Consider the following 22,259-nt stretch of genomic DNA (forward strand, 5'->3'; position numbering starts at 1 on the left):
TGATCCTTGAGTACTCAATTCCTTAATTGCTTTTGCATAAATCAGTATACACTTATTTCTTGTAATAAATGAATTTTTATACAGACATTTTTCAATTCATCTAACATATCATAATCAACAATATGATTTGTTTTTTCTACCCTTTATCGATTTTCCACTTTTCAGGAAAATGTGGTCTTGAGATAGATACTGAAGGTTGTTCTATAAAGGAGTATTATTAGAATGTGTAGATTTTTTTTTTTTTTAATATACCTTTTGAATATTTTCTTTATGAGGAAGGGAAATCTCTTCTTCATAGTTATTATTATCTTTTTGAGAATTCTTTTCTGTTTCCTCAATAACAATAGATGGTTTCTTCCTTTCTAATACTCTATCAGACCTTAATTGAACATTATTCAGATCTAATGGAGTTATCATATAAGTTTGAGGATTCTGTCCTTCTAAGTTGTAAACAGGTTGTGAAGTTTTATTGTTTGGATTTGGGAGTGGTTGAACGGGTAATTGATTTGGTCTTTGTGAAAATGGCAAAGAAAGTTGTGGATTTGCATTTTGAGCTTGAGCTTGAGGTAACTGGTTGGTTTGAGGGAAGTATTGTGGTGGAAAATTTGGATAAGGTGGTAGATATTGTTGATATTGAGAATATCTTCCATAAGGATTTTGCCATCCTTGATTCCAAGATTGTGGTTGAGCCCAAGGCTACCATGGCATAGGTGGATTCCAATTATTTTGTGAAGATTGTGCAAATTGTTGAGGATTAAAACCTTGAGTTTGATTTGTTTGAGGATTTTGCCATGGTCTTTTGGCAATAAAGTAAAGAGGGTCTACCTGATTTGGCATTCCTTCTTCACTAAACACAGCCTTAAGACCTGGTATAGAGGGACATTCTTTTATATCGTGATTTTCCGCACATATAACATAGGTTTCTATGCTTTTTAAATCTAATGGACATTCTCTCAGAGTATGTTTCTTTCTACACCTAGGACAAAAGATGGATAATGCAACATTTTCGACTTTCTGCTTGTTTTGTATTTTAAGGGCGTCAATTTGCTCATTGAGACTCCCTAAAATATCTGTTTTAAAGTTATCAAGCAAACTACCTATTTCTGCCCTACTTATTGTCCCGACTGCAGATTTGTTACTCTTGATAAAAGAGGATCCCTTGAACTTTTCCCTGTTCTTGCTTTACCTCTTGAAATATGTACACATAGATCACAAATATCTGCAAATGATAACTGAGAAATATCTCCTTTTCCCATTAGATTGAGAAGATCAATCCACTCATCTTTAATGGATTTAAGTAAGAGAGCTTTCAAAGTTTCTTCATCCAGATTATTCATTTTTCCCTTTTGATATTATAAACAAATCTTTCGACAAAATATTCAAGATTCTCATCTTCTTTTTGTACCATTTTGAAGACTACATCTTTAATGCTATGAGGCATACAATAATCCTTATATTTCTCTAAGAATGCATCTTTCATTTGTGCCCATGTCTTTATAGAATTCGTTTCTAAACTCATAAACCATTTTAATGCTAAATCCTTAAGGTGGCAGGGAACAATTTTAGTTTTTGAGCATCATGCAGATAATCATATGATCTACATAATACTTCAAATTCAAAGAGAAATGTCTCTATGTTTTCACTTCTTATTCCATGTAAATTGAGGAGGATAGAAGGCGAGATGTTTTTCATTGTTAATGTTGTATTGTCATCAAGGATAGGGAACCCAAAAGATTTTGGATTTCCTCTTCCTCTACCTCTACCACCTCCTCTTCCACTTCCTTTATTTCCTCCTCCTCCTCCTCCAATCCTATGTTGTTCACCATTGACATTGTCTACTTCTTCTCCTTCTTCAGTCATGATGGATTCCTTAGAATAGATATCTGGTTATACAACAGGAGTATCTAGTTTTTCTTCTACTTCTTTCGGTTCCTCTATCAATTGTTTGAAGTAAGTTTCTTCCTCTTCTTCTTCAGTAGGAACTTCCAACTCTTGAGCTAGAAGTTGTTCTCCAGTTGAAGATAGGAAAATTATTCCAGTTGTTGGAGATGTAGGATCTACTTCTATTACAACTTCTGTTGATGAAGTTGGTGAACCTTTAGATTGGATTTCGGATCTTAAGACTCCAGGGAGTCTATATTGGCCTGCTATGGATGGAATTCGAGTTTGTGTGGTTGGTGTGGCACTACGAGGTTGTGGTGGAGTGAGTGATGATGTAGGAATTAAACTTCTTCCTCGACCTACAAACCTACCTCTAGAGTCTCTTTCCCTATGCATATCATGTTTATTTGATTTTTTTCTTCAAGTCTTGTATTTGCACTTCCCCGACAACGACGCCAAAATGTTTGGTCAATTTAATGTTTTAAATTGCAAGCATAAATTATTGACCGGATTTGGTAAACTTATGAAGTGCAGGTGCACTATATATGCTAGAAGCCTTTTCTTTAGTTTGTAACATGATGGTTATGTTTGTTTTGGGATTTTCGTTGTTATCTAGATTCCTATTAGATTAGAGTTAGATATCTACAAATTAATAAGTGGAAGTTAAGCTACTATTAGATTAATCTACCAAGTCATATCTATATTGAGTATCATCCAAAATATCTTACTTAATCATCCTATAATTATCCTATCTAAATAATATCTTATGAACTATAAAATACCTTGCTAATTCAAAATATACAATAAAATCTAACTGATATTCAAAATATCCTAAAAAAGCTTGTGTACAAAAAATATACAAATTCTGATTCTAAGAGCATGGAAGTAATCTTCTAATTGCTGACTACAGAGTAGATACAAGTTTGAATTCTAAAAGCATAAAATACTGACTGTACTTAAGCGAAAAATGTTTGAAGAACTAAACCATTAAACAACTGTGAAGAAATGTAAGTGCAAACGAAATAACGAAATAATAAATGAAATAACTGAGTTATAACGACATGATGAAAATAACGAAGTAAGGAAACTAAACTAGAATGAAGTGATAATGCGATAACAGAAAGCGATTAAATGAAAACAACAGAAAGCGATGAAATGAAATAAACTAAAACCTCGACTATCTGTAGGGGCCCTTCGCATCCAGTAGGTGTAAATTACGCTCACATACGCATCGAATCATAGAAAGGTAACTTTAATTCAATACAAGAACAAAGGTCTGTTTCACAATTCTTCAGAAATTAACTATTACTTCCTTCCTCTCCTTTATAGAGGATACATACTTATATATAAAATGCATGCTCAACAGTTTGAGACTTCTACGTCTACAGGTCTTTTAATCAATCCTTATTCAAATTTGAAACTAAATAGAAAAAGCGTTATCTTGTCGATTTGCTATTTGGAAAGCAAATCGGAGAGACGTGATGCATTTGGACTTTTGCTGCTACGTGTTTGATTTGTGTCTTTGACCGCGCCACTGTGTGATTCCTTCAGTGAATTGGCTCAAGCGAATAGGAGGAGATCCATGAGGGGATCGATCCTCAACTACCCATGTGCTTCTTTGCTTCATTGGCGCACCACAACCTCGCAAGCCATGGAGGTAGCTGCATATTTGTAAAATAGCCATAGAATTATGTTAATTTTGTAGCTAGTGCAATCTTTAACATAACAATAAGGCACATTAATGAATATGAAAAATAAGACATATAAGAGTTTTTACCTTATCAAAATCTGTGATTTACTGCTTTTATTGAGTTGATAGCGATGATGAAAAAGAAAAAAATGGAGGAAAAAGGGTGTCAAAACAAAACAGTTATGAAACTCTACAGCCTCCTTCATCTCTAGAAGCCGCCAAAGTAAAATGTAGTAAGTTGCAAATCTGGTGTCTGCTGGTTTAAGAAGCTCCATTTTTGCGTGCTTGCGGTAAATGGCTTGTGGCTGATGATTGTTTCATATAAACATTTGAATTTTGCGGCCATTTTCAATTAATGCTTGAATCCATTCAATTTTCCCAATGTCTTTCAATGCATTATTCAAAGAATGCACTGCACATGGTGTCCAAAAAATATGCCTGGGTACATCAAGGACAAAATTAAAATATTAATAAATCAAAATGTTTATTGTTTAAAATTAGAAAAGTTAAAACAAATCAAACTTGTACTCAAAATAAAAAATGTAATTCATGTAATTTAAATAGAAGATAAATCAAACTTGAAAGTTGAAACTTGTCACTTACTTGTACTCCTTCTGAACCATTGCCCCTGCTGCTTTTTACATTAGAGCTGCCTCAGTAATAACTTGAACAACATTGGATGGCCCCACCTCTGCAATGGCATTACATAATTGGTCTTTCAAGAACATAGTGTTCTTTTTTTGACCAGAACAATCAATGGCCCTGAGAAAATAAGGGCCAGACATGGAAGAGACAATGATGTTTATTAATGGACGATTCCTACAATCAGTCCATCCATCCATGACAATTGAGCATCCATCTACACTCCAAGATGCCTTCAAGGGTGCCATTTCCTTCTCAAGGCGAACTTTCTCCTTGTCCACCAACACAGTTCAGAGCTTCTCATAACCAGGAGCTTTATACCCTTGAGGTCCATCATTAATAGCGCGAACCATTTGCTCAAAATAAGGGGATTAAGTTGCATTGAAGGGAATGCCACATGCAAGAAAAAATCTTGCTATTGTAAGATCAACACCCTCCTTACCTTTCACATCAAACGTATCATAAAGGCCACCAAGTTTAGGCTTCTTACATGTTTGACTGGTAGTAATTTTTGATGTTCTAGATGACATTGACACAAGCTCATCACCAACTTGAACTTCATCATCAGATGGTAATTCTTCCTCATTTGAATCATCATTTTCATCAACATTACGACACAGCCTAGAGATTGCTTTCCCTGCCTTACCATCAGCCTTTTGTTGCTCTCTTTGTGCACTAGGAAGTCTAGTGGGATCATTTGGGTCTCCAGTGCAAGCATCAACACCCTTCCTTTGTATTTGCATAAAATGAGCTTTTAACTCTGGTATAGCTCCCTTTCCATTCAAGATGACAAAAATTGCATTTTATTGTTGCTGTCCCCCCAACACCCTCTGGAGATTTTTGCCTATCCACATATTTTCAAAGTGGATATTGTGGATTTGATGAAGACATTTTTTATTTTGCAAATTTTGGAAGACAACTTGAGTCTGTTTAACAAAATTCAAAGTAAAATTTATGTTAATAGATGTTAATAATAATGAGAGACTAAGCTATATTTTATGACACCATAACATCCTTTTCAGTGTAACCATGACAGCTATGTGAGAGAGCTCAAGGCTACTACTAAGTCTAAGATATAAATAATAATGCAACCAAAAGAAGGTCCAACCAAACCACACCCACAAAAAGATTGCACAAAATAGAAACTGCTCAACAAGCATATGGTGGACCAGATCCTTCAAAAATAATAAATTTGAGCAGCAGATTCACCCCTAAAAATGAATACGATGGCTACAGATTTAGGGTCAGAATGCTCACATTGAAGAGCATTAGTATGCCTCAGCTTTTAGGCCTCAATGAAGAAACCACCATAGTCAAACAGTCGTTTCAGCTATCCTAAGTTCATCAATACAGGGAAAATGAACCAAAGGTGTATGTGCAGGGCAACATGATTCAGCAAATAGAAATTTTTATGTCATTGGTGGACGAAATAAAAACCTGAATGCAGCTTTCTGAATAATATTATTGGTTGCTTTCTAAATTCATTCTGCTACCTAGATTTTGTATGTAGTGTTACTTTTATGTAGAGATTGACAACAACTGATATGCCTCTTCTACCATTTGGTTAGGAATTTGACAAATAATATATATGACATATGTATATTTCTGTGCACTTGATTCCTAAATGAAGGTCTTGGGCTGTGCCTGTTCTTGATTTGTCTCACAAATTTGATTTGTACCCATATATCATGTGACATATCAGGAGGGTCCAGCATTGCTATTATATATAATAATATCAGTGCCATAGATTTGTTAGTATATGGCCTAGTGTATCAGGTCTGGGAGGACTGTTTTAGTCTTTAGATGATTTGAGTGGAAAGTTCCTCTGTGGTCAACAACTTTGTAGCACATAGTGGTTCTGACATCTGGTTACCACATTTCTGATTCACTATTAAACAATTTAATATACATTTTCTTTCGAAGTTTTTGTGTCTCATTGTGTTGGAGATAACAGATTTCTCTGATATATTAAGCATGCTGTTGTTCCCAATGTGTATTGTTACTTTGGTAACTCTTGAAATTTTTTGTCTATGTTCTGTTTCTTTGAAAACACTTTTCTTTTTTCTTTCTTTCTTTGGTGTTCATTAACATTTGTATAGGCAGAAGATCATACTCTATAGATGTGATCTCTATTAGTGAATGCTCCATACTTTCTGGCTTTGAGTATTTAAAAGCATCCTTCGAGTCTAGGTTAAGCTATCATGGTAGATTTAAGTAGGTGAATGGATGGGGGAAATACAAGCTTCGCAGTTGCAATGTAAAAATTATGCAAACTATATCAGTATCCTGAGTTTACTATTTAGTATTTACCTTGCAATTCCCGACGTGAACCAACGAAAGTCCGACGTTAACAGAAGTAACTGAAAGCCCGACGTGAACATGAAATCCAAAATATTTAATGAAAGCCCAACGTGAACAAGCCACAGGAAATAGCTAATGAAAGCCTGGCGTCTCTGCGTCTCTGCCCTGTGCATACACCAGCTCGTCCTCTGCCCTCTGTCGGTGAATGAAGATGTTGAAGAGTCCACTGCCCTCTGCCCTCTGTGCAAATGCTGGTGCTCTGTCAGTGAAATGCTCTCAAGGTGAAGCTTAACGCTTCTGCGGTCGAAGGTGCTCTGTCTGCCGCCATAAACGGTAAACAGGTTGAACAGGTGAACCAAAAAATGAAATTCGATGGGTTAGTTTAGGTTTACTTTTAGTTTTGTCTTTGGAAAATCGAAATAGACTTAGGTTTCAATAATTTTTTTTAAATTTTATGTTTTAACTTTTAACTTTTAAGTTTTTGTTAATATTAAATTTTAAATTTTATTTTTAAATTTCAATTAAAAAAAAATTATTTAAATTTTTAATATAAAATTCTTCAGCAAGAACCCAAAGAACCCGCTTTTGGGGTTCTAAGTACCCATCATATAGGTTCGCCTTACACGTTAAAGGAAAAAGAACCCAATTTTTTTTTTGGAGAACCCAGTTCTTCATAGAAGAACCCGATTCTTATGGGTTCTTCTCAGAAGCACCCATACCCGAATCCAGTACTTGGGGACGAGAACCCGGGATGGGTTCGAAAGCCCCACCCCCATGTTCGGGAACCATGCAACGTAGAAAAACGATTTATTCACTCATTCCTCACACATTCTTCAGCGAGGAGAGCTTCTTACAGTAGCAACAAACATTTTACTTGTGTTTTAGAGCATTGGGAGCAAGCTTTGGTGCATTTCCAGCAAGAGGACAATTCTGGGCAGTAAGATCACTTGCCGACCAAACTTTGGCCACCACATAGTCCTCAGTCCAGTCCTTTATCAGCCATCGTTGCTACAGCCAGCCACTAAACTGCCCTTGGTATGCTGCTTGCATTCTGTTTAGCCAATCTGGGCACTTCGACTACCCTTTATTTGAGCCTCAAACTCTCCTTTGTCCTTCTCAGACCCTCGACCTCCCTATCAGTCGTTCCAACCCTCGTTATGCTTGAGATCTACCTTAACCATGTTGAAATTGTAACTAGTGTCAGTCTTTATAATGTAATGTAATGTAATTCTATCATTGACATATTTATTATATTCATTATTATTATACTTTATTTTTGGTCAAAGCATGTTCTTCATGCTCAAAAAGAGTCTAAAGAATTTATTGTGTCAAAAGAATTTGTATTTGAGTCATGTGACATGTCCCATTTGGACATTTGAAAGAAAAGAATTTGAAATTTATTTTTGAGTCAAAGAATCAACACAAAGAACAAGTCAGCCGTCCTTGGACAAGTTGGCCCTGTGGTACCTATGAATAAATGAGCAAGAACATTTAAATGACAAACATAAATGACAAGTAATATTCCACCATCACTTATATTTGGATCCTCGTCATTAGTATCACCCTTTGCCTCTACCTCAATCCTCTAGGGACATCAGTCAACACCACCTAATTTTGATGAAACTACCTAATCCAAGCTTTAAAATATGTTACGAAAAGCCTAGCATGCTTGATCAATGATTTTGGTTTGAGTGAAGGGTACATTTTTGCTAAGGCCATGACAAAGGAGTCCAACAAGAAATATCACTAACATCGAGGTACATAAAGGGCTTGGTGCTCTTGATTAACTACCAATTCCATACCCTCATACATGATAGAATCTATTGAAAATAATCTTGAAATTCAGTTTATATGAAACACATTTCCAACATGTGAAATGTGTTTTATATGAAGTGAAACACGTTTCAGTCAGGTTTCAGAGTTTTGATACGGAAACACAGCTGATACGCAGGCGGGGCCAAGTTTCCTGCAACATAGCTTTGGGCCTTTTCTGTGTGCTACTTTTGAATTTCATTGAACTTCACTTTATGCCTAATTTAAGTTGTTTGTTGCTTCCGATATACTAGATGTCAAGTTTTCGGTGCTTATATTTTAAGAAAGGCATTGTTAAACATATCTTTCTCCTGTTTGACTGTGGCTCTTGTATCCCCAAGTGGTCAATAGAGAAGTAGACAAAGAAGATTTTTTTGATCAAAACAATTTTCAAGTGCTAAGAAACACACTTGGCATTGAAACATTGTACAACTTGTGGATGAGTCATTGCATGCTTATCATCTTCAAATGATTCTAGAATGGACGAGGAAAAAGCTTTCTTTGATCAAATCAATATTGGAGTTACAAGGGATATGTTTGGCATTAAAATATTGCTTAACTCATAGACAAATATTTGGAGCTATGGGCATATTCTTCTGGGACTTGGCTTTATTGATCATAAATCTACTTTAGCTTGCTACTCTGCAGGATTCCAACCTGACTACTTTTTTCGAACTCCTGAAAAGGCTTGCTCATTCAATCTGCTCACCTGACAAAACCACCCCTTCTATTATATTTATTTAGAAACCATTTTTCTCTTAGGTTTTTCATGGTCACTTTTGTAGAGAAACAGTTGGCATTGAAACACTGTAGAACTTGTGGATGAGTAATTGCATGCTTATTGTTTTCCAGCATGGCCGAGGAAGGAGACTTCTTTGATCAAAGCAATTCTTATCTTCAAGGGACATACTTTGCATTAAAACACTGTTTAGCTCATATATGAATCTTTGGAGCTATGGGCATACGCTTCTGGGATTTATTGGCTTTATTGATCATGAATATGGTTCTGCTTTCTACCCTGTGGGGTTCAAAACTGTTTACTTTGTGTGAATTCCCAAGAAAGGGCTTGTTCATTCAATCTGGTGGAACGAACAAAGTTTGTTCTTCAGGTTAAATACTCCAGAAGACTTGGAATATGTAAATCTCCATCGAGATACAAATATATATATTAAAAATTAAAATGAATGAATAAGAATGATGATACAATTGAGAGTGAGGGTCCTATATATATAGCCAGGTAAGCACCCTTTCACAAGCGGTCATGTCTCCTTAGACATGCCTCTTTGTTTAACTAATTATTAATTAACTAATCATTATTACAATTATTTATATTTATATTATTTATATATATTTTATTCGTAACATTGCCTTCCTCCTCAAAAAAGCTTTGTCCTCAAAGCTTGTTGATGCAAAAGGCTTGATCTCTTTTTCGGTTTCGAATGTCTTCTCGTCTCGACATTGTCATCTTCGTTGATACAAGTTGATATGATCTTCTAAGTGACAAACAAAACTGTCGCACTGAGAAGGGATCAGACCATCCTAGATTAATCTTCTGTGGAATATTCTGATCACTGGAATTTTGTAATAAATTGTCATCATAGGACTGGATTGAGGTTACATCAATATTCTTTGGAACATCAGTTTGTTGTTTTTGTTCTGAATGGTCTCGATACGTAGCTTGGTTGAGTTGTCTACTCTCATGATTCAGATGTCGATAGGGAACTTTTTTGGTTTGACTTTCCCTTATTAGGTGTGTGGAGATTTTTTTATTTCCTTCTGGTACTATGGTTGTTGAGTTAGGTACACAATCTTCGTTTGGAATTTTCATCATTTGGATTGTAACATGTGAGTGTGTTTTTCCTTCAACTGATTGATCCTCTTCTTGAGTTCTGCTATTGACTGGTTCGATATTTGTTTCTTTATCTTCAACTGGGGATGTTACGACTGGCGACTTCGATACTTCCTCTTGAATACAATGTTCTAACTTGTCTTTTAACGACTTCTTGTCCTTCTTAAGCTTTTTAATTTGTGTTAGTAATTTTTTGCTATGATCCTTAAGTCGCAAGACTTCTTCATTTCTATCAGCAGTGATTTTGTCAATTTCATTTTGCATATTTTGTAATACTTTTTTACCTTCTTGAAAAATTACTTTTGAAATATCTTGGATGTCTTCTGGTGTTACTGAATTTGGCTTCACAGTGACATCCTGTAGTGTTATTTTTTTCTTTTTGTAAGAAAATGTCAAAAACTTCTTTTTCGTATTCAAGATGAAGGAACCAAGGGTTTCCATCCAAGGTGAACCTAAAATAATGTCACCTTGATTGCTCCATAGGGTTTGAACTGAGAATTGTGATACGAATGTATAATCTCCAATGTTTAATTGTAAATTGGTTATGTCATATATTTTGTTGTTAAAACAATCAAATTTTTCAATTATATTTGACTCGGGAATCACTAATTGGTTTGCGATTTTAGGTTTTATATAATTTTTATTTTCGGTTGGCGAGATAGCAATAGTAACATCTTTTTCCGCAATAGACCCTTTAATTCTAAATGTGAAAATTCTATCACTGTAGCAACTGATTTACTTTTCCAACTTATTTCACCATAAGTTATTCATGAAATTACTTCAATAAACATTAAAATAAATACTGCTGCAGATATCACACCGTAATACAGAAACAAACATATGCACAAGAATCAACACATTGACACAGTTATTTTTTGGACCAATGTCCCCGGAAAAACCCAATGTGAGAAACTGGTGCAACAAGGGAGGATTTTATTATTCAGCAATTTTCTAGTACAACAAGGTGTCAAACTGGCTTACCCATAGATAAATAAGTTTTCCAGCACTTCTTCTGAACCTAGTGTCAACCCAACTGACCTTTGCGTGAACTGAAACCCTCTGCGTCAGCTTGTTGAGACTCTGCGCAGCCTCTCTGGCCTTCTACATCACTCCTGCAGCCTCTGCGTGGATGACACAGGCCCTGCTGGCTCTGCGCAGTGTCTGCTGCCTCTGCATGGCTTCCTCTGGCCCTGCGTCTACCTTTTCTGCCTCTGTGCTGATCTACCGACTCTCTTTTCCGTACTCGCTGCCTCCTGACTGCTCTCTAGACCACTGGTTCAATTTCTCAACTAACCCCGCTCCAGAAAATGAACTGACTGGTCTCCCTCAGTGTATTTTTCAAGTGACCCTCAAGCCTCCTCTTATACTTTTCTCGTTGACAAATCAACGACCGAGATTAAGTCCCTAATCAACGACTAAGATTAGATCTGGCTTGATCCATGACTTTTGGACCATTCTAACACAGTTTTATATTAATACATATTAATATTTTATTTTCCCTAAGTTTAGACTTAGGGACTCCATTAAAAATATTAATTATTTTAATATCTCCCAAACTGTTTAGAATCTGCCCAAACCCTTTCTGGGTATTGGAGATCTCATGTGCTTTAGCCTCTCCACCAATTTTCGTGGCTAGAGCACATCTGATGCTACCCTAAATCAACACTCCCTCTTAGCGAGGACTGTGCTCTAGTAATACTCCTCACTGAGTATCACCTTGATCATCCGGCATCGGTCCTTGTGCTGATGCTAAGCCTCCCTGCCCAACATCCTCTGCACTGCTGCATCCTGTACTGCTGCCCATGACTCTGCTACTGCCACTGCTGCATCTGTACGACAACTCCCTCTACATCCGTGCTGCTGCTGGTCCTTTCTCCCAACACTGCATCCGCACTGCAACTCCCTCTGCATCTGTGTTGCTGCTGGTCCTTTCTCCCAACACTCAATTTGCACTACAACTCCCTCTTCATTCGTGCTGCTAAAACACTCATTTCTACTTCTGAAAGGGGTTCTTTACCTTCCCCATCTCTTCCCCGAAGTAGTCAAACTTTGACTTTCCAAGGGCCTTGGTGAGGATATCTGCCACCTGTTCTCCTATAGGAGTGTAGCTCAACTATACAACTCCTCGTTGGACACAGTCTCTGACAAAGTGACACTGGATATCAATATGCTTCGACCTATCATGAAACACTGGATTCTCAGAGAGTTTGATGCAACTCTAATTATCACACATGATCCTGGTCGCCTCCATATTTCTTCTGAATAGGTTCACTAGCAGTTTTCTAAGCCATATGGCCTCACACGAAGCTGTGCTTGCTGCCATATATTCTACCTCAGATGAGCTCAGAGCCACAAACTTCTGTTTCCTACTACACCAGGAGGTCATTCCTGATCCAATGTTGAAACAGTACCCAGAGGTACTTTTCCGATCCACTGAACTTCCTGCCCAATCTGCATCAGTAAATCCATTCAGCCGGATATCCTTCCCCTTGGTGTATAAGAGCCCATAATCAACTGTTCCCTGTAAATACCTGAGAACATGTTTGGCTGCTATCCAGTGTGCCCTCTTTAGTTCCACCATGAACTGACTGAGGGTGTTGACAATGTAGCAAATATCTGGCCTAGTATATGAGTTGCCGGTATAGGGTGGGATCGACATCCTTGTCTTCTGATGCATCAATCTTCTTCTAGTTGGTGATCATTGGCGTAGCCATAGGTCTACAGTCTCCCGTCCCGAACCTTTTCAGGATTTTTGTAGCATACCTCCCTTGCCCAAGGAAGATTTCTCCTTTCTGCTGCCAAACTTCTAGCCCTAGGAAGTAGTGCATTCGTCCCAGATCCTTCATATTGAACTCTGTGGCTAGATTCTTCTTGCAGTCCTCATTGAGTTTGGATGATCCTGTTAGAAAGAGACCATCCACATATAATACTAAGATAAGCGGCTCATTCTCTACGACCAGATAGTAGAGATTCAGATCCGCGTCACTCTTTACAAACCCCATCTTTTGCAAGTAGCCATCTATTCGACCATACCACGCTCTTGGTGCCTGCTTCAGCCCATACAAGGCTTTCTTCAGTCTGCATGCATGATACTTCTTCTCATGAATTTCAAAGCCTTCTGGTTGTTCAATGTATACCTCTTCTTTTATTACCCTGTTCAGAAATTCCGTTTTGACATCCATCTAATGGATCTCCCATCCCATCTGAGCTGCAAGAGATATCATGGTTCTAATAGATGTATACCTGGCTACCAGGGCGAAGGTTTCCTCATAGTCAATCCCTTCCTTTTGAGCATACCCCTTAGCCACAAACTTGGCCTTGTATTTCTCAACACTGTCGTCCGCAACATATTTGATCTTGTAGATCCGTCTTGAACCTACCACAGATCTGTCTTGAGGCCTTGACACCACCTCCCAGACATCGTTCACCATTATGGAGTTATACTTCTCTACCATCGCATCTAGCCAGACCTGATGTTGAGCTGCCTCCTTGAAACTGGCAGGCTCTCCATCTTGAGCTATTAACGCCTGATATCTGTCTGGCTGTTTTCGCTCTCTCTTACTGTTCCTTGGTTCACCGATGAAGTTCTCTGCATCACGCAGAATCTGACTAAGTTCCTTGCTATTTCTTCCTCTGCAAGCAGGTGCTTCTGTTTTCTCCTCCTCCTCATCTTGAGAATCTTCCTGACCCAAGGAAGAATTCTTCACTTTCGTTGGTTGAAGAGGCATGACCAACGGATCCTCTTTCGATTGCTCCTCGGAAGGCATTTCGCGAGATCTTCTAAAAGCTCTATGCTCCATGAACTTTACATTTAGTTGTACTACTATCTTCCTGCTCCCTGGAAGATAGATTCTGTATGCCTTAGTGTTCTCACTATATCCCACCAGATATCCATTTTCTGCAGTCTGATCCAGCTTCTTCCTCTTTTCTTCGTGTATGTGGCAATATGCTAAACTCCCAAATATCTTGAAATAACTGACTTCAGGGGCCTTCCCAGTGAAGACTTTCTTTGGAGTAATCTTGCCCAATGCTCGATGAGGAGTCCTGTTCTGAACGTAGACAACTATGTTGCATGCTTCCGCCCACAAGAATTTTGGCATATCCTGATCATACAACATGGCCCTAGTTGCTTCTACAATAGTCCTATTTTTCCTTTCTGCCACCCCATTCTGCTTCGGATTGTAGGGAGCTGTCCAATCTCTTCTGATGCCCTCCTTAGCGCAATAATCAGTGAAGTCTTTATCGACATACTCTCCACCATTATCTGAGCGCATGACTTTTATTTTCTTCCCAGTCAGATTCTCCACCAGAGCCTTGAACTCCTTGAATCGACAAAAAACCTCATCCTTGGTTTTCAGAAAGTAAATCCAAGTTTTCTTCCAGTGGTCATCAATGAAGGTAAGGAAATACTCAGCATCGCTGAGAGCTTTGACAGACATAGGTCCACAGATATCTGAGTGTATCAATCCTAGTACACTCTTGGCCCTGTGTTTGCTCCTAGGAAATGCCGCCTTGGCATACTTTCCTAGAGCGCATCCCCTGCACAGTGCATACATCATCTCGTTCTGTACTCAGATCCGGAACTCCTGTTATAGTGCTCCTGAGAATTCTCAGAGCTCCATGGTGCAAGTGACCCATCCTTCTATGCCATAGTTCATTCAAATCGTTGTCCCCATGACTGCCTATTAGTGCCATTGGTGATTCTAGTTGTAATCTATACAACTGATTATTTTTGATCCCAATCTGTACTTTCTTTTTCCAGCTCGGGTGTTTGATGTATACCTTTTCCTTGATGAAGTAGATGTCATAGCCCTTGCCTTGTAGTTGTGACATGGAAAGTAAGTTCATCCCCAATCCTAGTACATGCAACACATTTGTGACACGGAATTGCTCTCCTGATTATGTCTGAAAAACTATGGTACCCTTTCCTACTGGAGTACACTGTGCTTTGTTCCCCATGGTGATCTGAAAGTTCATCTTCTCTTCTCGATATTCTGAGAAACACTCCTTGATTCCCGTCATATGCCACGAGGCTCCACTGTCTATATACCATACTTCCGATGATGCAACACTAGTCATGCACGCCACTTCTTCTTCCAGCCTGGAGGCCAACATAGAGAAATCGAAATCTCTTTCTCTTGTGGCAATCGTTTGAAAATCTGCGTGAGTCCCCTGAGGTGGATTCCTTTGCATCGTGGTCTCTACCCATAACTGATTTTCCCTTTCTGTCTCTGATTACTTGCTCTGATACCATGTGAAAATTCTATCACTAACACAACTGATTTACTTTTCCTACTTATTTCACCATAAGTTATTCATGAAATTACTTCAATAAACATTAAAATAAATACTGCTGCAAATATCACACCGTAATACAGAAACAAACATATGCACAAGAATCAACACATTGACACAATTATTTTTTGGACCAATGTCCCTGGAAAAACCCAATGTGGGAAAATCGGTGCAGCAAGGGAGGATTTTATTATTCAACTATTTTCTAGCACAACAGGGTGCCAAATTGGCTTACCCACATATAGATAAGTTTTCCAGCACTTCTTTTTAACCCAGCGTCAGCCCTACTGACCTTTGCGTGACCTAAAACCCTCTGCGTCAGCCTGTTGAGACTCTGCACAACCTCTCTGGCATTCTGCATCACTCCTGCAACCTTTGCGTGGATGACGCAGGCCCCTCTGGCTCTGCACAGTCTCTGCTACCTCTGCGTAGCTTCCTTTGGCCTTGCGTTTGCCTTTTCTGCCTCTGTGTTGATCTCTCGACTCTCTGTTTCGTACTTGCTGCCTCCTGACTACTCTCCAGACCATTGGTTCAATTTCTCAGCTAACCCCGCTCCAGAAATTGAACTGACTGGTCTTCTTCAGTGTATTTTCCAAGTGACTCTTAAGCCTCCTCTTATACTTTTTCGTTGACAAATCAACGACCGAGATTAAGTCTCTAATCAATGGCTAAGATTAGATCTGGCTTGATCCATGACTTTTGGACCATTCTAACTCAGTTTTATATTAATACACATTAATATTTTATTTTCCCTAAGTTTAGACTTAGGAACTCCATTAAAAATATTAATTATTTTAATATCTCCCAAACTGTTTAGAATCTGCCCAAACCCTCTCTGGGTATTGGAGATCTCATGTGCTTTAGCTTTAGCACCAATTTTCGTGGCTAGAGCACATCCGATGCTACCCCAAATCAACAATAATAGCACTGGGGCATAGTTATATTTAGTTTCGGGAAATCTTCCTGCCTTTATTTCTGAATTAGATGTCATTTCGCTTGTTGAGATGAATTTTCTTCAAATTCACCCTTCCTTTAATATTAATACCCTTCAACTCTTGGATAACTTCAAATAATCCCCTTAGTAATTCAAAACTTGAACTTTCAATGACTTAATTTTTTTTAATTAAATATTTTTATTCTACACTTTATTTCATAAATATTTTTTATTTTTATTTTTATTTTTCACTTTAAAAGTCTCTTTTCTTAACCTTCCTTTCCTCTTTTCTTCTAAAAATACCTAATATTTTTTTGATACGCCAAAAAATAGCTCCTAAATATTTTTTTTTATTTCTCAATTTAAAAAAATACCTTCATACTTCCTTAGGTTTGATACTTCCTTGGGCTCTTACACTTTATGTAGTGTAAACTCTTATGCTTTAATAAAAAGAGATTCTTGAGTTTCCTTTCACTTTTTAAAATTCCCACCTTACATAATCTTTATATATATATCACATAACTTTTGAATATTTTTATCAATTAAAGTTGGTTTCTCTTATCCTTTAATTGAATTTTAACTCACCCCTATTTTTTTTTACCTTATGTCTTAATATATAAGGATTTATGCAAAATGATCATGACTCTTTTTTTCTTATTATAGCGTTTTATAATAAAATCCTTTATTATAAAACATTAAATGCTTTCCTACGATTTGGTTATAAAATCCTTCTTATAAAATTAACTAGTCACGACTTCTAAATTTTGGAAGAGTTTGGTGTTCTTGTCCACCCCTTCGCTTTTAATAATAACAACGAATAAGAAGGGTCACGACATTCCTTAAGGGTTGCAACAACTAAGCAGGGATTGGTTTTCTAGCATAGAGAGACAGGGCAATGCGAGAGCGGGTTCAAAGGTGTGCACAGGGTGAAATACCAAATGAAGCGAACAAGCGGCACCAAGGCCACGGTGGTGTGGGCAAGGCAATTAATCAGCGACGGCGGAGGCGTTTTGCAACGATGTTTTGCTCGCTCGCTGGGGGAAGGGTTCACTGTTGGTGTGCGGCTTGTGCGTGAGCAAGAAAAACACTAGAGTGACGATTATGTGTAGCAGTGGTGGCTGTGGTTTCGAGCGGGTGTGGAATGAAGTGGACGACGAAGTGGGGAGCAAGAGAAACGTTGTAAAATAGGACTGGCGGTGTGGTGAAATGCTTACGGTGGAGTAGGAATGGGCGTGGCATGTAGGGCTGATAGGAACAGTTGTTTGTCGGTGATCCGCAACACCGTTGGGAAGTCTTGCGGTTCCGCCCAGTATATTTTTTGTTTTTTCTTAATTCTCAATTGTTTTTTATAATTCTATTGATATCTTTTGTTTTGTTTTTATATATCTTTCGTTTCAATATTTTTTTTGTTTTTTGTTTTGGAATATTATTTTTTTCAATAATTTTTTTACACTACTTTTTTTTTTTTCTTTATATATATATGATATATTCTCTTTTTATTTATTATTTTTTTTCTTCTTTAAAAAATGGCCAAGGGTGTTTGATGAACTCAGCGATGTAGAAACTCCAAAAGTGTAGCGAAACGCTTCAATCTTGACGAAACCTTGATGGCCAAAGACCTGGATCGGAGAATGAGCTCTGTGCAGCGGTGAAGCGGCCAAAGGATCGAACTGCTCTGATACCAAATGGAACGAACAAAGTTCGTTCTTCAGGTTAAATACTCCAAAAGACTTGGAATATGTAGATCTCCATTGAGATACAAATATATATATTAAAATGTATGAATAAGAATGATGATACAATTGAGAGTGAGGGTCTTGTATATATAGCCAGGTAAGCACCCTTTCACGAGCGGTCATGTCTCCTTAGACATGCCTCTTTGTTTAACTAATTATTAATTAACTAATTGTTATTACAATTATTTATATTTATATTATTTATATATATTTTATTCGTAACACCTGGTCACTAGACACAACCACCTGTTCGATGATCTTTATTCAGAATGTCTTTTGCAGTTACTTAGTTCTTTCGTGGTCACTTTTGTATACATTGAATTGTGCTACACGCTTCGATTTTGGCACTGTCAATGAATTGCAGGGCTCTATTTGGGAGCATATTGTGTTTCATAGTCTAGTCTCTTCTGCATCTCATCCAACTTGTTAGTTCTTTAATGTATTCACATTCTAAATTTTAGATCCTGCCTTTACTAGGAGGATCATTGGAGGTTTATATTTGAACAATGCATTTGTGAACTAGGAATAACTAATGATTTATCATTGAAATCTAGCTCATGTTTTGGCATTGTTTAGCTGCTGTAACACTGACCTTTATACTGTATTTGTATTCAACCCAAATCCTGTGGAGTTTTTTAGATGGGTATGATGCCGGCATTGTGGAATTTACAGTTCAGACTTGGGATGCACAAATATGAGCGCTAAATTTATGCCGTTTAAATTATTAATCTTCTTAAAGTTTTAGATCATGAAATCTTATTTAACATTTCCAGCAACAAGATTATCATGATGCAAATATTGTATATGGGAATGATCTTTGGCTTGAATTTTGGTTGTTCTATGCTATTATTTTTGACTGTTCAAAACTGGCCATTAGATTCATATCAAATGTTCTTCCTAACTTTACTTTAGGTTGTACTTTTGTCAGGCGAAACGGGAAGCTGCATATTTTGCTGTGGTTTTGCACCATTTGCAGTGTGTGGTCATTTCTGTTAGAGGAACTGAAACTCCCGAAGATCTTTTGACAGATGTTCTCTGTAGGGAATGTGCGCTGTCAGAAGCAGATTTGGATGGACTGCTTAAGTACGTGAACTTTTATTGTTATTTCATTCTCAAGTAAAATTTATTTATCACTATGGGTTGTGTATTTTAATTTTAAATGCTTCTTTTGAACACACACACACACACACACACATACACACTTCACAGTTTGCCAGGGTAGCATGCATTTACACAGTAGTTAAACTAGTGATAACCACGATTATACAACTACAGTATTTGTCTGTTACAGATGACGTGCCGGCTTACTGGCTATATTTCAGAGCATTCAGCAGAATACCCAGGATTGATGTCAAAATCTTTCCCTGGAAGCACTGATATTTGTTCCAATGTCAACAGTGTTCATAGGGCAGATTAGTTGTTTGTCTGATGTCTAATATTCCTAAAAGGTCTTTCTGTTATCAGGATAATCCAAGAGCATTTGCCATCTGGCATCTATGCATTGCTATGATCGATAACTTTTGGCTGAATGCTGCAAGATCTATTTCATTTCTTTAATAAAATGATAGGTGAGTCTACATAGACACAATATTTCTCTATAAGAAAAATTAGAGCACATTTATAGAAACCAAATTTTTGATAAAATTAAATAAATGTATAGTTGTGAATCTGACACAATATTTCTCTATAAGAAAAATTAGAGCACATTTATAGAAACCAAATTTTTGATAAAATTAAATAAATGTATAGTTGTGAATCTAAATTTTCTCTAAAGGTCAACAAAGAAGAGGAAGTACCAGTCAATCAACTATTTTTGATGTAATGTAGCATTTGAGCTATGAATTTGTGAGGAATCTAAAGATCATCAAATGCTCAGGACAATATGGAAATGATGGTTTCATATAGAAAGTGCAAAGGTGTGATGTACTTTGCACTTGCAGTGCTCATGGGAGGCCATGACAATTCATAAATAGAGGCACAAAGCTATAGAATCCAAAAGGACAAAAATAATATTTACTGATATCAAGACGATGATACAAGGTACAATATATATGATCTTTATGGTGGTGTAGGGGCATGGTCATGATGAGGAGTTATGATAACTAATTATATATGATGTATAGGTACATTATATGCCCTCTTGTCTAGGAAAACTTTATCCTTGAAGCAGCAAGAAGCACTGATGCTGGAGTTCAAAACTTTAACGTGAATCAACAACAAATCATATTCTTCATCCAGTACATGAAGTATGAAGGCCTTTTTCAGTTATGAAGACAGGCAAATGGATCCCTTAAGCAATCTGAAGATTCAAGATTGTCATACATATTATGTGGATCTGAGAAATAACTTGTAGAGGATGATGTAACAATGGTGTTGCAATACAGATCTAATCTTGGAATTGAGTTGGTAATATAAGATTTTCAGGGAAAGTCAATTTGACCCTTCGGAAATTACCATGGATTTGTGGGGAAGTGACCAAAATTCATCGCTGTATGTGGTCCTTATTCTCTGATGAAATTGTTTGAACTTCAGTTTCATTGTCAACATTGTTGAAAATAGGTCTGTCTCAAAAGCATGCATAGTCATTGTTGCCATCTTCAATACATTCCTTAATATGTGCTTGTACTTTATATAATGCAGTTTCTATTTTGGTTAACATAGGTTTAATGTCTAGGAATGTTTATATGGCCAATTGCATTAATGTGATGAAATCTTTGTTTTTATTTTAATCTTTAATAATAATAACAGGAAGTAAAAGGAGCAGCAGGATGTTTATTCCTTGCCTTGAGCAGTTGTGTTTGTGTATGTGCAAAGTTGTTGAATAGGAGCACTATAATTGTGTGCAGAGTATACTGTTTTGGTTCTTTCATATGTGGTAGATTCACTGCATGCTAAGTTTTATTTTCCCTGTTCATGTAGTGATGAAAATAGTAGCAGTGTCTTACCTTCATTAAAATTGCATCTGCAGAAGGTATGCTATCATAAATATTTCCATCGATATGTTGTATACCTTTGAGAATAATAATGTCTAAAACATATAATCCCCTGATATTAAGATATATGCAATCTCTTGAATGAGTGATTTATTATGAAAAATTAAGGTAGTGACATGGTAATATTGGGGACAGTGGGGATACTTTCAGTTACATGAGGGAGATCAAACTCTGCTGGAAAGTGAGGTTGCTCCACTCTCTTTCTTTAAATGTGTTGGAATTTCGAAGTCTGACACGTTAGAAACCCTTCATTACTGATTTATTCTTACCTACTTGTTCTGTTAATTAACAAGTTATTTACCATGTAAATACTGGAAATAAATACAAGTACATGCTCAACACATTACAGATCATCAACTGAAGGAAATAGAAGCAAGCACACAAGTGACACCGTTGTTTTTGGACTAATGTCCCCAGGAAAACCCAATGCGGGAAAACCGATGCAGCTATCTGAGGGTTTGATTTATTAAGTAGTTGCAAAATACAATCTGGGTGCCAAATCTGGCTCACCCAACCGAGAAAAATCTCGGCATTAGTACCTCTCTACTCGGAAGCAGATATTTTGGTTGAAACCCCGGATAAACACTCCGGCAGCTCTACAGCTCCAATCTGCTCCACAAAACCCCAACTCAGCCTCTAGGGATTGTGTCAGCCTCTTTCTGGGCCAGCGTTAGCCCAATGTCACTCTGGCTTGGCCTGCGTCAGCCTCTGGAGGCACTGCGCCAACCCTCTGGCCCTCTGCGTCACCCATGCTGGCCCTCTGAGGCACTTCGCAGCTCTTGGTTGCCTCTGCGTGAGCCCTGGCTAGCTCTGCGTGAACCCTTGGCTGCTTCTGCATCCCTCTCTCCGGCTACTGCGCTAATCCTCCTGGTGTTATCTCTGCCTCTCTGCTTTTGTATTCACTGCCCCCCAGCGGCAACTCTGATCACTCTCTCAACTTTCTCAGCAAATCCAGCCCCAGAAAGTCGAAATCTTGATCTCTTGGTGTGTTCTCCACGTGACCCTCAAGCTTCTTCTTATACTTTTCTCGTTGACAAATCAACGGCCGAGATTAAGTCTCTAATCAACGTTAAGATTAGATCTGGCTTGATCCATGACTTTTGGACCATTCTAACAAAGTTTTATA

General features: G+C 37.5%; 1 protein-coding gene across 1 annotated transcript in view; it reads left to right on the plus strand.

Moving 5' to 3' along the window:
• The first annotated feature begins 17,299 nt into the window (after positions 1–17,299).
• Positions 17,300–22,259, plus strand: part of LOC149150700 (uncharacterized) — a 195,505-nt gene continuing 190,545 nt past the window's right edge. The window contains exons 1-2 of the mRNA XM_089442908.1: positions 17,300–17,460; positions 19,053–19,223. Coding sequence (XP_089299034.1) covers positions 17,300–17,460; positions 19,053–19,223 — 332 coding nt within the window. The remainder of the gene's footprint in view (positions 17,461–19,052; positions 19,224–22,259) is intronic.

This window comes from Pinus tabuliformis, chromosome 9 (genome assembly GCF_031772625.1).
Source record: "Pinus tabuliformis cultivar Carrire ecotype Pingquan chromosome 9, CPIR1, whole genome shotgun sequence".
In the NCBI taxonomy this organism is placed as follows: Eukaryota; Viridiplantae; Streptophyta; class Pinopsida; order Pinales; family Pinaceae; genus Pinus; species Pinus tabuliformis.